At 40.6% G+C, this 15,540-nt stretch overlaps 1 protein-coding gene across 1 annotated transcript in view; it reads left to right on the top strand.

The window, feature by feature from the left end:
• DNAH14 (dynein axonemal heavy chain 14) overlaps positions 1-15,540 on the top strand; it is a 551,687-nt gene that overhangs the window by 396,009 nt on the left and 140,138 nt on the right. Inside the window, exons 53-54 of the mRNA XM_043511487.1 lie at positions 7,117-7,284; positions 8,780-8,950. Of these exons, the coding sequence (XP_043367422.1) occupies positions 7,117-7,284; positions 8,780-8,950 (339 nt within the window). The remainder of the gene's footprint in view (positions 1-7,116; positions 7,285-8,779; positions 8,951-15,540) is intronic.

Genomic DNA, 15,540 nt, shown 5'->3' with positions numbered 1-15,540 from the left:
TATGGCTAACAGTTAGGCCCTCCTCTCAAAATAAGATTTTTTTTAAATTGAGACAATGTCTCGATTTATAGAAAACTATCCAAAGAGTAGCAAGCGGAGATGAAATATAGAATGGCAGAAGGACATCTGACTTTCTGTACTTCTCTATTGTCATAGCTTCAGTCCTCAGGGATCCCCAGGCAACAATCAAGCTCCTCACATTTTAGAATAATGAACTTTTCAACAACAGGACAGAGGAAGCACCCTCTAAACTAAAGGATTCAAGGGCAGCTCTGCATTCTTTGAGACTCTACATCCCAACTCTAAAGAGGAAGCAGCCATGCCAACATACTTTCGACAGCACTCCTCTGTTAAATATTACAATCAGCCACAGAGGACCTAAGAGCCACTGAGGAAGAGACAGAGATTCCTGTGTAATGACCCTCTACCTCCTTTGCTGCCCCAGGGTTGATTCCAGCATTGAGATCCTGATAGAACCACCTGAGGGTCTTTTCTGTTCTACCCTCACACCATCCCTTTGCAACAACCATTTTTGTTTTTGAGAAGTTTGGTCAAGCATTACCTCAGACTAGTGGGTCCTAGAGATCATAAGCAATCCCTTCCATCCCTTCTCTGTTCTTTTTCAGAGATCCTTCTCACAAGAGACTGTTAAAACAAGTAAACTCCTTTCTATAGCTGGGAACTGTGAAGGAGGAGGTGCCCTTACATTTCAGGGGAAGATGCTTTTAATTCACATTATTTTCTGATCCCAAAGAAGAACAAGGGGTTGGTGGCTTATCCTGGACCTTCAGTGCCTCAAAATATTCATCCATTGTTTCAAATTCAGGATGGTGACTCTAGCCTCCATAAATTCCTGCATTAGATCATCAGGACTAGTTTGCTGCTCTTTTCCTATAAAATGCCTGCTTCCATATATCTATCCACCCAACCCACAGAAATACCTCACATTCCTTTAGGAACATTCCACTATCAGAATAGGGCTCTGCCCTTTGGTCTATGTACAGCACCGAGGGTTTTCACCAGTGCTTTGAAGTATAGGCAACTCATCTAGGTAGATAAGGAATCCAGATCTATCCTTACCTCGACAACTGACTGATTTGAGGAAAAGTTTCACAACAGGTGACTGACTTAGTTCAAAAAAAGAAAAGGAGTACTTGTGGCACCTTAGAGACTAACAAATTTATTAGAGCATAAGCTTTCGTGAGCTACAGCTCACTTCATCACGAAAGCTTATGCTCTAATAAATTTGTTAGTCTCTAAGGTGCCACAAGTACTCCTTTTCTTTTTGCGAATACAGACTAACACGGCTGCTACTCTGAAACCTGACTTAGTTCAAATAACTCTGAAGTTCTTTGCCTTGTTACGTCTCAAAGTTAATAAACAAAAATCCACACTGACTGATGCATAGCATAGAATTCGTAGGAATCCTATTAGACTCCAGATAGTGATAGCTTACATTCCACAAGAGAGAATCCAGAGAATAGCAGGGCTTATCAGTCAACTTCAAGTTCACCCAAGAACGTCAGTGAAAGCATGTCTCAGACTTCTAACATACTTGATCTCATATACTTACGTCACCAGCATGGCAAACTTCACCTACTCTCTCTGTAAGAATGGTTGAAATCACTGTCTCTGCCCAGCAGACACTTTATAGACTAGATGGTTATGATCCCACAAGAAGTCATCATTAAACTAATTGAAAGACCCTCCTCAGATGTGCAGTGCAGTACCCTTCTCTATACCTCTACATACTAAGACTCTGGTGACAGACAACTCCACTCCAGGATGGGGAGGGCTCATCTAGATCACCTTTAAATCAATAATAGTTGCTGATCTCAGAAGGCTGTGTATCCATGTGTTTCCATATCTGGATGACTGGTTAATCCAGGGTCAATCCAGTCAGCAAGTTTTGAACAATATCTTTCAAATTCAGTTTTTCTTTGCTCGATTTGACCTGAAAATAAACAATGACTAGTCAGTTCTGTGTCCTGTGTAAAGAAGAGTGCATTGGGGCCATTCTGGACTTCACAATAGCAGATTGCCTATCTGCCTCCAGAAAAAATGTCCCAACTATGCTCAACCCATGCAATAATCTGCAGGTTTATCCAAGAACAATTGCAGGATCTTGCCTCAGTTTGCTCGACCACCTGGCCTCACTTAACGTGACTCAGCATGCCAGACTTCACCTGTGCTGAATGCAAAGATGGTTGAAGTCTGTGTATCATCCAAGAAAACATCACATGGACATGTTAGTTCACACTGCATCTCAAGTCCTGGCCTCATTAAGTTGATGGATGAATCTAGTAATGTATGCTGCAAGGTGATCCCTTTCTCTCCTCCAGTTCTATTGAAGATGCTAGTAACAGATACATCAGCTCTGAGCTGGGGAGCACGTCTGGATGATATGCAAACACAAGGCTTGTAGACACCTCAGGAGTCAGCTCTTCATTTACACATCCTAAAGCTGGGAGCCATTTATTGAGCTTGCAAAGTCTTCTTACCATTCATCAAGGGTCTCACCATAAAGATTATAACATACAATACGGCTGCAATGTTTTACCTGAACTAACAAGGCAGGTCAAAATCCCACTCAGTTGAGTCAGGAGGAGGTACGTGTCTGGAACTTCTACATTCATCATCGGGTCACTTTCAAGGCATCTGATCTCCCCGGAGTGCAGAATGTTCTGACAGATAACCTCAGCATAATTAATCAACAATCACAAATGGACTCTAAAGGATGAGGTGTATCAAATGATTTTCAGCAAATATCATTTTCCCACCATAGATTGGTTTGTTATCAAAGAAAACAAGAAGTGTAATTGTTTCTGTTGCAAAGGAAGACAGAGTTCAGGGTCAGTTTCCAATGCATTCTTGATTTCATGGTGTTTGGAACATCTGTAGGTATTTTCTCCGATCCTGCTGATTCCTAGAATCATCAGAAAATTCAAACCGGAAGTAGCCAGTATCATATTAATAGCCCAGGTGTGGCCAACACAGTTTTGGTACTTAGACCTTCAAACCTCATCCATTCAACCTCCCAACACCTTACTGTTACTCTGAGGCATAATCTCTGAGTCATGATCAAGTTTCCTTGCACTCTTCACCTCACAGCATTGACTGACTGGTTGAATGGTTAATTCATCAGAAAATCTGTCCAGCTATGTACAGAACATTCTCAGTGAAAGTAGGAAAGACTCTACTAGGAATACTTACCTGGCTAAATGGAAGAGATTTTCGATATGGGTTCATCATCATCAATTATCTCCTTCCGCAGCTCAGGTCCTAGGCATATTAGAATAATTCCTGGAATTCAAAAAATTCAGTCCTGTAAATTAGTTTGATGAAGGTTCACTTAGCAGCCATCTTTGCTGTTCACTCTCTCATTCGTTAAACATTTTTTTCCCACCCTATGGGAGCAAGATTTTTAAAAGGTCTGATATGGGCTTATCCCCCAGTAGGAAAACCAATCCCTTCCTGGGAGCTTAATTTAGTCGTGGCAGGTCTCATGATTCCACCTTGGTCTATTTCACTTACCAGCAAAGACAGCATTTTTGTTGATAATAGCATTAACAAGGAGATTAGAGGAGTTACTGTAACTGATAGCAGGACATCTGTATAGTGTCTTCCATAAAGATAATGTCTCATTAAAGGTCTGTTCCAAATTCTTACTGAAGGTGGTTTTTGATTTTCATTTGGAATCAGGTCATTCATCTGCTGATGTTTTTTCCTGAAATCCCAAACTCACAAGGATGACAAGAAACTGCATTCTTTAGAGATCTATAGGGCACTTTCCTTTTACATAGATAGGATGAAACCATTCAGAATGTCTCTCGGGCTCTTTGTTGTATATGCAGAGACGATGAATGATCAGACTGTTGTGGCTCACAGAATCTATAACTGGATCTCACTGTGCAACAAAATTTGTTACAAACTGGCTAATGGAAGTCCACTCCCTAGGATTATTGCCTGTTCTATTAGAGCTCAAGCTGCTCACTCTCTCTAAGGAATGCTCCTATTGTGGACATCGGTAGGTCTTGCTTCCACAATGGTGTAATGCTGAGTGAATGTGCTGTATCTAGAGGTGATGTGAACTTTGGGAAAGAAGTTCTATAGTCTTTGTTTTAAAAGACTCCTGGTTCCCATTTCCAACATGTCTACTGCTTGGGTGTCATCAGCAGTGGAATATATATGTGGACATGCACTCGAAGAAGAAACAGTTACTTGCCTGTATACACACATTCCACAACATGCCCTACATCCCTGCTACTATGGAGTCTGTTTTCATAAGTATTTCAGTGATGAAGGAACTGGGGGACACTTTGAGTGGCCCAGTCTTTTATGCCCTCAGTTGGAGGCATGAGGACCCCCACGGCACATCCCTCACCCGAACAGGTACTGCTGACCAAAAGTCTCTTGTTCAAATGCACTGGACACATAGACCAGCAGTGAACAACACATCTTGAAGAACCAAAGTTACTGTGCAGGTAACAAAGTAGCAGCCGTGTTAGTCTGTATTCGCAAAAAGAAAAGGAGTACTGGTGGCACCTTAGAAACTAACAAATTTATTAGAGCATAAGCTTTCGTGAGCTACAGCTCACTTCATCGGATGCATTTGGTGGAAAAAACAGAGGAGAGATTTATATACACACACACAGAGAACATGAAACAATGGGTTTATCATACACACTGTAAGGAGAGTGATCACTTAAGATAAGCCATCACCAGCAGCAGGGGGGGGAAAGGAGGAAAACCTTTCATGGTGACAAGCAAGGTAGGCTAATTCCAGCAGTTAACAAGAATATCAGAGGAACAGTGGGGGGTGGGGTGGGAGGGAGAAATACCATGGGGAAATAGTTTTACTTTGTGTAATGACTCATCCATTCCCAGTCTCTATTCAAGCCTAAGTTAATTGTATCCAGTTTGCAAATTAATTCCAATTCAGCAGTCTCTCGTTGGAGTCTGTTTTTGAAGCTTTTTTGTTGAAGTATAGCCACTCTAAGATCTGTGATCGAGTGACCAGAGAGATTGAAGTGTTCTCCAACTGGTTTTTGAATGTTATAATTCTTGACGTCTGATTTGTGTCCATTCATTCTTTTACGTAGAGACTGTCCAGTTGGCCAATGTACATGGCAGAGGGGCATTGCTGGCACATGATGGCATATATCACATTGGTAGATGCGCAGGTGAACGAGCCTCTGATAGTGTGGCTGATGTGATTAGGCCCTATGATGGTATCCCCTGAATAGATATGTGGACAGAGTTGGCAACGGGCTTTGTTGCAAGGATAGGTTCCTGGGTTAGTGGTTCTGTTGTGTGGTGTGTGGTTGCTGGTGAGTATTTGCTTCAGATTGGGGGGCTGTCTGTAAGCAAGGACTGGTCTGTCTCCCAAGATCTGTGAGAGTGATGGCTCGTCCTTCAGTATAGGTTGTCAGCGGCACTGCGATGGGTACCCGCATGGCCCCACAGTATGCCAACATTTTTATGGCTGACTGAGAACAACGCTTCCTCAGCTCTCGTCCCCTAATGCCCCTACTCTACTTGTGCTACATTGATGACATCTTCATCATCTGGACCCATGGAAAAGAAGCTCTTGAGGAATTCCACCATGATTTCAACAATTTCCATCCCACCATCAACCTCAGCCTGGACCAGTCCACACAAGAGATCCACTTCCTGGACACTACGGTGCTAATAAGCGATGGTCACATAAACACCACCCTATATCGGAAACCTACTGACCGCTATTCCTACCTACATGCCTCTAGCTTTCATCCAGATCATACCACTCGATCCATTGTCTACAGCCAAGCGCTACAATATAACCGCATTTGCTCCAACCCCTCAGACAGAGACAAACACCTACAAGATCTCTATCATGCATTCCTACAACTACAATACCCACCTGCTGAAGTGAAGAAACAGATTGACAGAGCCAGAAGAGTACTCAGAAGTCACCTACTACAGGACAGGCCCAACAAAGAAAACAACAGAACGCCACTAGCCATCACCTTCAGCCCCCAACTAAAACCTCTCTAACGCATCATCAAGGATCTACAACCTATCCTGAAGGACGAGCCATCACTCTCACAGATCTTGGGAGACAGACCAGTCCTTGCTTACAGACAGCCCCCCAATCTGAAGCAAATACTCACCAGCAACCACACACCACACAACAGAACCACTAACCCAGGAACCTATCCTTGCAACAAAGCCCGTTGCCAACTCTGTCCACATATCTATTCAGGGGATACCATCATAGGGCCTAATCACATCAGCCACACTATCAGAGGCTCGTTCACCTGCGCATCTACCAATGTGATATATGCCATCATGTGCCAGCAATGCCCCTCTGCCATGTACATTGGCCAAACTGGACAGTCTCTACGTAAAAGAATGAATGGACACAAATCAGACGTCAAGAATTATAACATTCAAAAACCAGTTGGAGAACACTTCAATCTCTCTGGTCACTCGATCACAGATCTTAGAGTGGCTATACTTCAACAAAAAAGCTTCAAAAACAGACTCCAACGAGAGACTGCTGAATTGGAATTAATTTGCAAACTGGATACAATTAACTTAGGCTTGAATAGAGACTGGGAATGGATGAGTCATTACACAAAGTAAAACTATTTCCCCATGGTATTTCTCCCTCCCACCCCACCCCCCACTGTTCCTCTGATATTCTTGTTAACTGCTGGAATTAGCCTACCTTGCTTGTCACCATGAAAGGTTTTCCTCCTTTCCCCCCCTGCTGCTGGTGATGGCTTATCTTAAGTGATCACTCTCCTTACAGTGTGTATGATAAACCCATTGTTTCATGTTCTCTGTGTGTGTGTATATAAATCTCTCCTCTGTTTTTTCCACCAAATGCATCCGATGAAGTGAGCTGTAGCTCACGAAAGCTTATGCTCTAATAAATTTGTTAGTCTCTAAGGTGCCACCAGTACTCCTTTTCTTTTTGTGTAGGTAAGTAAGATTGTCTTTTCCTGTTAAAATAATAATGAAAATTGCTGCTTTTTGTCTTATAAATTTTGTTATATTTCAGCAGTAGGCAATATACTTAAACTTTTCCTAAGAAGTGGTAACTAAATCATATACATTTTTCTTCTTTAGGTTCATCTGGGAACATACCTGTATAACAACAGATTCTTATCTGAGGTTCAGAAATGCAATGACTTTCTAACTTCCTCTTCCATAGCTGTATACCATAATATGTGCCGCAGCATGCTCCCAACGCCAGCTAAGTGCCACTATACATTTAATCTACGAGATCTCTTCAAGGTATGTTATATTGCACTAGACATTTCAGATTGCCATAAAAGTATTCTCAATTTTTGTGCAGAGTGAACAAGCAAGAGCATATATAATTTTTGTCTATTGAATTTAGCCTGGTTCTTGGAGTTAGATTATTAAATTAGTTTTGCCATCTGGAGTCCTATGATAGTTTCAATTTGGTTTATGACATACAAGGAAAATAAATTTGGAGATTTCCATCTAATCCAGTCTTTACTTTTAGAATTGCCAAGATCACTCAGAAATAATTATTAATAAAAAGAAGAAAACAGAGGGCGGAATGGGATGGTCTCCTTCAGACTACTAATTGTTCGTTTTAAAAGTATTTGTTGCTGCCTACCAGAGAGGCCATACCATGAGCACTATATACTAACCTATATCTCACTTACTTGTGCACTGGTATATACTGTTGTATCTTACCTTTATTTCCTTCCATAAAAAGATGTGTTAATATTAGAAACAAATATCTAGGAAATAAATAATTTTGGCCATTTTCAGCCCTGCTACAAGTCGGCACAACTCTATTGACTTCAATTAAGTTGTGCTTCCACTTATACCAGGGCTCAATTAACCCTTTAAGTATATTCATTTACTGAAAAGATTAAAGTTTGAATCAAGGCTGAGCATATACATCAGTCTCTGTTGTGCATGATCTACAAATATAAAAACATTTTCATGTACTATTAAAAATGTCAATAAATTGTGATTTCAGCAAGTGTGGTATTTCTTATAAAATAAAATACTACAGTATCCTACAGTAATGGAACTCAAACGAGAGATATTTAAGGAATTTTCAGGGCCTCATGCTGCCAGGGAAGATGGGGAAGGGGAAATTATTAGGTAAGGAGTTGCTTCTATCCTAGTATGTATGGAAAGTTGGATCATGTAAGCTCTGTGTGTCTCAAATTATTCAACATCGCAAAAAGTACCCCAGGCAGCCACTTGCATTGCTTATGCTTATGGGTGACCAAATGTGGGCGGTCATCTGGCTTATACCAACAGTCCTGTGGTAGGGCTTGTATTGAGCTTTGCCACCCCATTAGGACTCCTGGACCCACTGTGCCTCAAGAAGCACAATATTTACTATAGTTCCTGATGCCCAGGGAAGATGCACCTGCTGCTACATCTTATAGAGGATGCAATGTGCACTTTGTTTCATGTCCTCCCACCTTCCCTGGCTAGCATGATGTTGTAAGCATGGTCATTGGCCAGAAACTGTCATGTTATCATCCTCTGTGTGGGATGTACAAGGTAGGCTTCTTGTGCCCTCCTGCTCCCTTGAATGCATGTGCAGGGGAAGAAAATACATACCTTAAGTAAGAGATATTTGAATGCTTTAGTTCTGATTAAAATGTATGATACTACTGTTGATAAAGCTTAATACAATATATGGTAGTTTCAAAATAAACATACCAGGATCTCTTTTATTAATCCAATTAATTTAAAACTTCATATAAACACTCTATACTAAATTTGCTAATAGGTGCTCCAGGGATTGTTGCAAGCCCATAGGTCTGTTATTGTCTCAAAAGAAACTGCAGCTCTTCTCTTTGTGCATGAAACAACCCGAGTATTCCATGATCGCCTGATTGAATCTGCTGAAAGAGAGATTTTTTATCAGTTTCTCTCAAATGAACTCAATAACTATTTTAAGGTAAATATGTGTATTTTTCTTTAGACATTTTTAAGAAGAAGAATATTTTGTGCGTTTGTTTTAGGCCCTTTTGGAAAACTTCCTTAGTTATAAAAAAAGAATAGTTATCATAGATGTATAAATTAAGGGCCATGATCTGCTCTCATTTGCAGAAGTATAAATCCTGTGTGACTAAGAGCAGAATTTGGCCTGAAGTTAAAAAAGTTACCCTGGTCCTCAATCCCCCATATACAGAACTCCTGCTGATTTCAGAGGGATTTCCATGTGTGGAGGCTTGCAGGATTGGGCATTTAATTATTAGATGACTGATTCTATCTGACCCTGTGTGGGTAAACAAAGGGAGGGGGGAGAGAGGGCTTTCTCCACCTTTTACCACAGTTGGAGATGAGCAGAAGCAAGCATACTGGAATTTGATAACACGTAAAGCTTTCTGTTGATAAAGAATAAATATTTCTCTACATCCAGGTGAGAAGATAGTTTTCTGCTGAAATTTATCTGGAAAAATAAAGAAATATCTCACCGTACTTTGCTTTAGGTGCTAAAAATTAAAAAATGAAGCCAGGAACGGCAATAATATACACTCTCCCATTTATGTACTGTATTGTGGTGTATTTATATCTGTTTAACTTGCTGTTAGGAAATATGAATTTGAAGCAAACTATGAATGTTTTCAGTCTGTAGAAATTTAGGAATGTTTAAAATATTGTACAACACATTTTTTATTGTGAATTTAGTCAAAGAGGAATTATTTTATAAAAAACACCAACACTGCTTCCTATGTCACTCAGTTTTCCATGGTGTACTCTCTTAGGCCACGTCTACACTACCTGCTGGATTGGTGGGTAATGATCGATCTATCAGGGATCAATTTATTGTGTCTAGTGTAGACGCGATAAATTGATCCCTGATCGCTCTGCCGTCAACTCCAGAACTCCACCACGGCAAAAGGCGGAAGCGGAGTCTACAGGGGAGCGGCGGCCGTCGATCTCGCACTGCAGGGACGTGAAATAAGTGATTCTAAGTTGATCTAAGATACGTCAACTTCAACTACGCTATTCTCGTAGCTGAAGTTGCGTAACTTAGATCGATTTCCCCCCGCCCCAGTGTAGACCAGGCCTTACAGATATCAACTTGGCTTAACCCTGCTTAGTCAATGAGATTTGACAAGATCATAATCCAAGATGCAATGCTGTATTTTTCAAATAACTTCACAATTTGACCAATTATTAGCACAATGCTAAATGTAGCCTTCAAAGGCATTAACATGCCTTTAACATCTGGTGCCAGATTAACATTGGCTGCCTTAAATTGGCGCAGCCCCATTGACCTTGGTAGAGCTACATCAATTTACACCAGCTGAAGAACTGGCCATTGGAGTTTAACTAGCTATCCGATAATAGTTTGCAAGAACAAAAACAACTCCAACTGCAAGACACATTTTACTGTTTTATATTTAACCATGTTCAACATTAGGCAGATTGTCAGCTTCTAAGATTGTACCATGTTTTGAATGTGGCAAGTTGAAGAAAGCAGTTTTACAGGAAGAATCAAATGTAATTAGTAATATGTAAGTCACCAGGGAATTAATGATACACAACTAATCATTGAAATATTTCTCTTGTAGTTCTTCTCTAATAGACTGCTTGTTATGTTGTGTGTGTGTGTGTGTGCCTGACAAGTTGCAGGGTACAGTATTTTTAAATGTTTTCTTGCATTTGCAAAAGTTAATTGGAAATTGAAATGTACAGAAAACATCTGGAAGATCAGTCATTTTTGATGGGATTATTACCAAGGTAAATCAATTTCATGGCCTATCAGTCTTCACCATGTCCCTTCAAATAGGTTGTGATGGATTACAATATGTTAGTTTTTCCCTGTAAGGAGACAGATCTTATGTCTAGAACTTGTGTTAGCTGAACCAAGTCGGTGGGTTACACACAGAACAAAATGTATGCCTACAATTGTATCAGGTTTTTTAAACCAAATACAGAAATGTTTTTATTTTAATATGTATGGTTTGGGAGTAACAAATCTCTTAAAATAGAATAGTGAACATTTTAACAAATATAGTGAACATTTAAAAAAAATACTGATCAATTGATAGAGATATAAATGCTAAATAGAGTAGTCATCTGTTTGCCATACATCTATAATAAATTGGTATTGATTATTGGTGAGAAATGATTGTCATTTACAAAGTAAAGATTTCATTTTAAATGCTAGAGAACATACAATACATTGTTGATTTGTATACCCTTTACTTCAAATCCTTTTTTAAAGATGCTAGCAAAAAAACAGTAATGCTCAAGAGAAAAACAGCATTACAAATTACAGCCAGCCAGCCATGCTAAATTGCTGTATTTTGCTGCAAAATGATAGATACTTGTTTGATTAATATGCTCTCCTTAGAAAACACTATTTCTTGTCAAAGGCACTCTTGAATGACAAAAATACTTTCTTTATTTGAAATGGTCTTAGTGGTTGAACACTTATTGAATCTAAACATAAGAGCTGAATGGATTAAACCAGTCCTGTAAGCAGCAAAGAGCAAGTTCTTCTTCAAGCAATTGTCTACACAGATCCCACTGAAGGTGTATGCATCTTGTGCATCTTTTAGTCAGCAGTGTCCATTAGGGGTGTCCATGCACCTTGTACACCTTCATGCCACCTACAGTGAGATTATAAAGAGTGGAGAAGCCCCAACCTGCCACTCAGTTCCTTCTGACCTCCCATGGCAGCAAGTCAGAACTATAGCGTCCTACTGTCTCCTTGCTTAGAATTAGGGTAATAGATAGTTAGAGTCTCAGACTTTAAAGCCAAAAGGGGACCATCATGATCATCTAGTCTGACCTTCTGCACACTGTAGGCCACAGAACCTCACCCACCAGCTCCTGTAATAGATCCATAGCCTCTGGCTGAGTTACTGAAGTCCTCAAATCATGATTAAGACTTCAAGTTACCATTTACTCTCATTTAAACAAACAAGTGACCCATGACCCATGCTTCAGAGGAAGGAAAGCAACTCAACACCCCAGGTCTCTGCCAATCTGCTCTGGGGTAAAATTCCCTTCCAATCCCAAATATGGCCATCAATTAGACCCTGAGCATATTGGCAAGACCCACCAGCCAGACACCTGGGAATGAATTCACTGTAATAACTTAGAGTCCTTCCCATCTAGTGTCCCATTTCCGGCCATTAGAAATATATGCTACTAGCAGTCACAGGTGTAAGGTGTCACATGCCATTGTAAGCAATCTCATCATACCATCCACTCAATAAATATGCCAAGCTCAGTCCTGAACCCATTTAGGTTTTTTGCCCCCACTGCTCCCCTTGGAAGACACTTTCAAAACTTCACTTCTCTGGTCGTTAGAAACTTTTGTCTAATTTCAAGCCTAAACTTGTTGATGGACAGTTTAGATCCATTTGTTCTTGTGCCAACATTGGCACTTAACTTAAATAACTTCTCTCCCTACCTTATCCCTCTGATGCATTTGTAGAGAGTAATCATATATCCCCTCGGCCTTCATTTTGTTAGGCTAAACAAGGCTCCTTAAGTTCTCTGATCATCCTAGTAGCACTTCTCTGCACCTGTTCCAGTTTGAAATCATCTTTTTCAAACACAGGAGACCAGAATTACACAGAATTCCAGATGAGGTCTCACCGCCAGGTCAGAATATTTCCTCCACAAATGGAAAATCAAAGAATCACCAAATTGGGACTGTGGTGAGGTACAAATCGGGTGGCATCACAAACAACTGTCCCATTTATGCTTACGGTGGTGGTGGTAGTAGGAGGATCCACCTAACTTATCCCAGAAACATTAGAATGGCTTTCAAATCTTAAAATTCAATTATAATCCCAGCCTGTTGCTTTTCAAATGTCATACAAAAGAAGAACCAATGACTATATAATGGTAATAACACATCCCTATCACTACTGGAAATACCTCATCTCATACATCCTAGAATTGCATTAGCCTTTTTCACAGCCAAATCACATTGGTGGCTCATAGTCATCCTGTGATCGACCAGTAGAACCAGATCTTTTTCCTCCTCAGTTGCTTCCAATTGATATGTCCCCAGCTTATAGCAAAAATTCTCTTAGTCCTTTAGTGCATGACTTTGCACTATTAAATTTCATCCCATTTCTATTACTCCAGTTTTCAAGGTCCTCCAGATCATCTTATATGATATTCCCATAACCCTATTCCCTGAAGAACTCCCTTAGTAACCTCCCTCAAGCCTAGCAGTTTACCTTTCAGTATGAACTGTTGTAGTCTTTAACCAGTTCCTTACTCACTTTTCATTCTTGTATTAATCCCCATCTTTTCAAATGAACTAATAATTTCCCATGTGGAACTGTATCGAATGCCTACTGAAATCCAGGTAGATTAGATCTACTGCATTTTCTTTGTCTAAAAAAAAAGAGTTATCAGTTCATTAGTTTGTTAAGTTTAATTTAAACCCATTGAGTTTAAAAAAAAAAGGTGGGGTTGGGAGTCTCTTCTTCTTTCAGTCTTGCCTAAGTAACAAGGGTAGGTCTGACAGCAGAATGAAAATCCCTAGGCTTAAAATATGGCCAGGATGCAAGACAGCTGTGCTTGCTAATGATGCACATTTGATATGCCTTCTTATTTCGGAGTAACCCATATTCCTAGTAGTGTACTATTTGAAACTGTCTTTCTAAGCATGTTGAAAAGATAAATGATGCCATTTTAAATTATTTTTGATGGAGAAGTCCATGTCTGTATCTTGGACTCTGAGCTCTCTCCTAATAAGTAGTCTTCTTGGTTTCAACTAGCGCTTTGATTATGAGAGACACTTCTCCAGGAGCTAAAAGGTCTTCTGGATCTGAAAGACCTCAGGCTTCCCTGAAAAAATCTGAGCCTTCCCATCAATCCTGTTCAGATCAGTCACTGACGGCTGCTGCCTGAGGTAGGGGGGAGTAGAGGTCTTCGGATGGGACTCGGCACTTTTCACCGTCTCCAGCACCGGCAAAATAGGCTAAAGGCTTCACAATTCTAACATGCTGTGTCTGTTTCATTGATAAAGTCTCATTGGTATAGTGAGTTATAGAATCATAGAATATCAGGATTGAAAGGGACCTCAGGAGGTCATCAAGTCCAACCTCTTGCTCAAAGCAACTAAATCATCCCAGCCAGGGCTTTGTCAAGCCTGACCTTAAAAACCTCTAAGGAAGGAGATTTCACCACCTCCCTAGGTAACTCATTCCAGTGCTTCACCATCTTCCTAGTGAAAAAGTTTTTCCTAATATCCAACCTAAACTTCCCTCACTGCAACTTGCGACCATTACTCCTTGTTCTGTCATCTGCTACCCTTAAGAACAGACTAGATCCATCCTCTTTGGAATCCTCTTTCAGGTAGTTGAAAGCAGCTATCAAATCCCCCCTCATTCTTCTCCTCTGCAGACAAAATAATCCCAGTTCCTTCAGCCTCTCCTCATAAATCATGTGCCCTCTAATCATTTTTGTTGCCCTCCGCTGGACTCTTTCCAATTTTTCCACATTCTTCTTGTAGTGTGGGGTCCAAAACTGGGCACAGTACTCCAGATGAGTCCTCACCAAGGCCGAATAGAGGGGAATGATCACGTCCCTCCATCTGCTGGCAACGCTCCTACTTATACAGCCCAAAATGCCGTTAGCCTTCTTGGCAACAAGGGCACACTGTTGACTCATATCCAGCTTCTCATCCACTGTAACCCCTATGTTCTTTTCTGCAGAACTGCTGCCTAGCCACTCGGTCCCTAGGCTGTAGCAGTGCGTGGGATTCTTCCATCCTAAGTGCAGGACTCTGCACTTGTCCTTATTGAACCTCATCAGATTTCTTTTGGCCCAATCCTCTAATTTGTCTAGGTCCCTATGTATCCTATCCCTATCCTCCAGCATATCTACCAGTCCTCCCAGTTTAGTATCATCTGCAAACTTGCTGAGGGTGCAATCCATGCCATCCTCCAGATCATTAATGAAGATATTGAACAAAACCAGCCCCAGGACTGACTCTTGGGGCACTCTGTTTGATACCGGCTAGACATGGAGCCATTGATCACTACTCATTGAACCTGCATTATGATGCAGTCAGCCTTATTTCTATCATTCCTAACTCTGAGTTCTTAAATTTGCAACCTTAATAATGTTCTTTTAGTGTAGTTTTTTGTGTCATTTCCTTTGTTTAAAAAAACCTGAAAAAAACAGAAGTTCCATCATATAGCTTCATAGTGACACCCACATGCTGCATCATCAGGGTTGGAAGCTTCATATCCACTATACAGACCTCTGTCTCTTGAGCTAACTGAGTAACTAATAGCAATAGTAGCTCATCATGCTATATATGGACTAGCTCTAGAAGGGAATGAGATGCACTTTGTCAGTTGGTATCACATATATTTGCTGACAGCAAAGGAATGGTGAGAGACTCCGAAATCTTGAGTTCTGTTCAGGGCTGTGGAGTGGAATGTACTCTAATAGAGAAATTTTTGCCTGTTCCCCTCTTGCTTGACCCCTTCTGCCCCTCTCTTCCAAACTGACCCTCTCACAATCCTATTACTTACCCACCCAAAGCTTTTTCTC

The sequence above is a fragment of the Dermochelys coriacea genome, chromosome 3 (assembly GCF_009764565.3).
Source record: "Dermochelys coriacea isolate rDerCor1 chromosome 3, rDerCor1.pri.v4, whole genome shotgun sequence".
NCBI classification, from domain to species: Eukaryota; Metazoa; Chordata; order Testudines; family Dermochelyidae; genus Dermochelys; species Dermochelys coriacea.
Note: the sequence above shows the minus strand (reverse complement) of the source record. Positions and strands in the feature narration are given on the sequence as shown.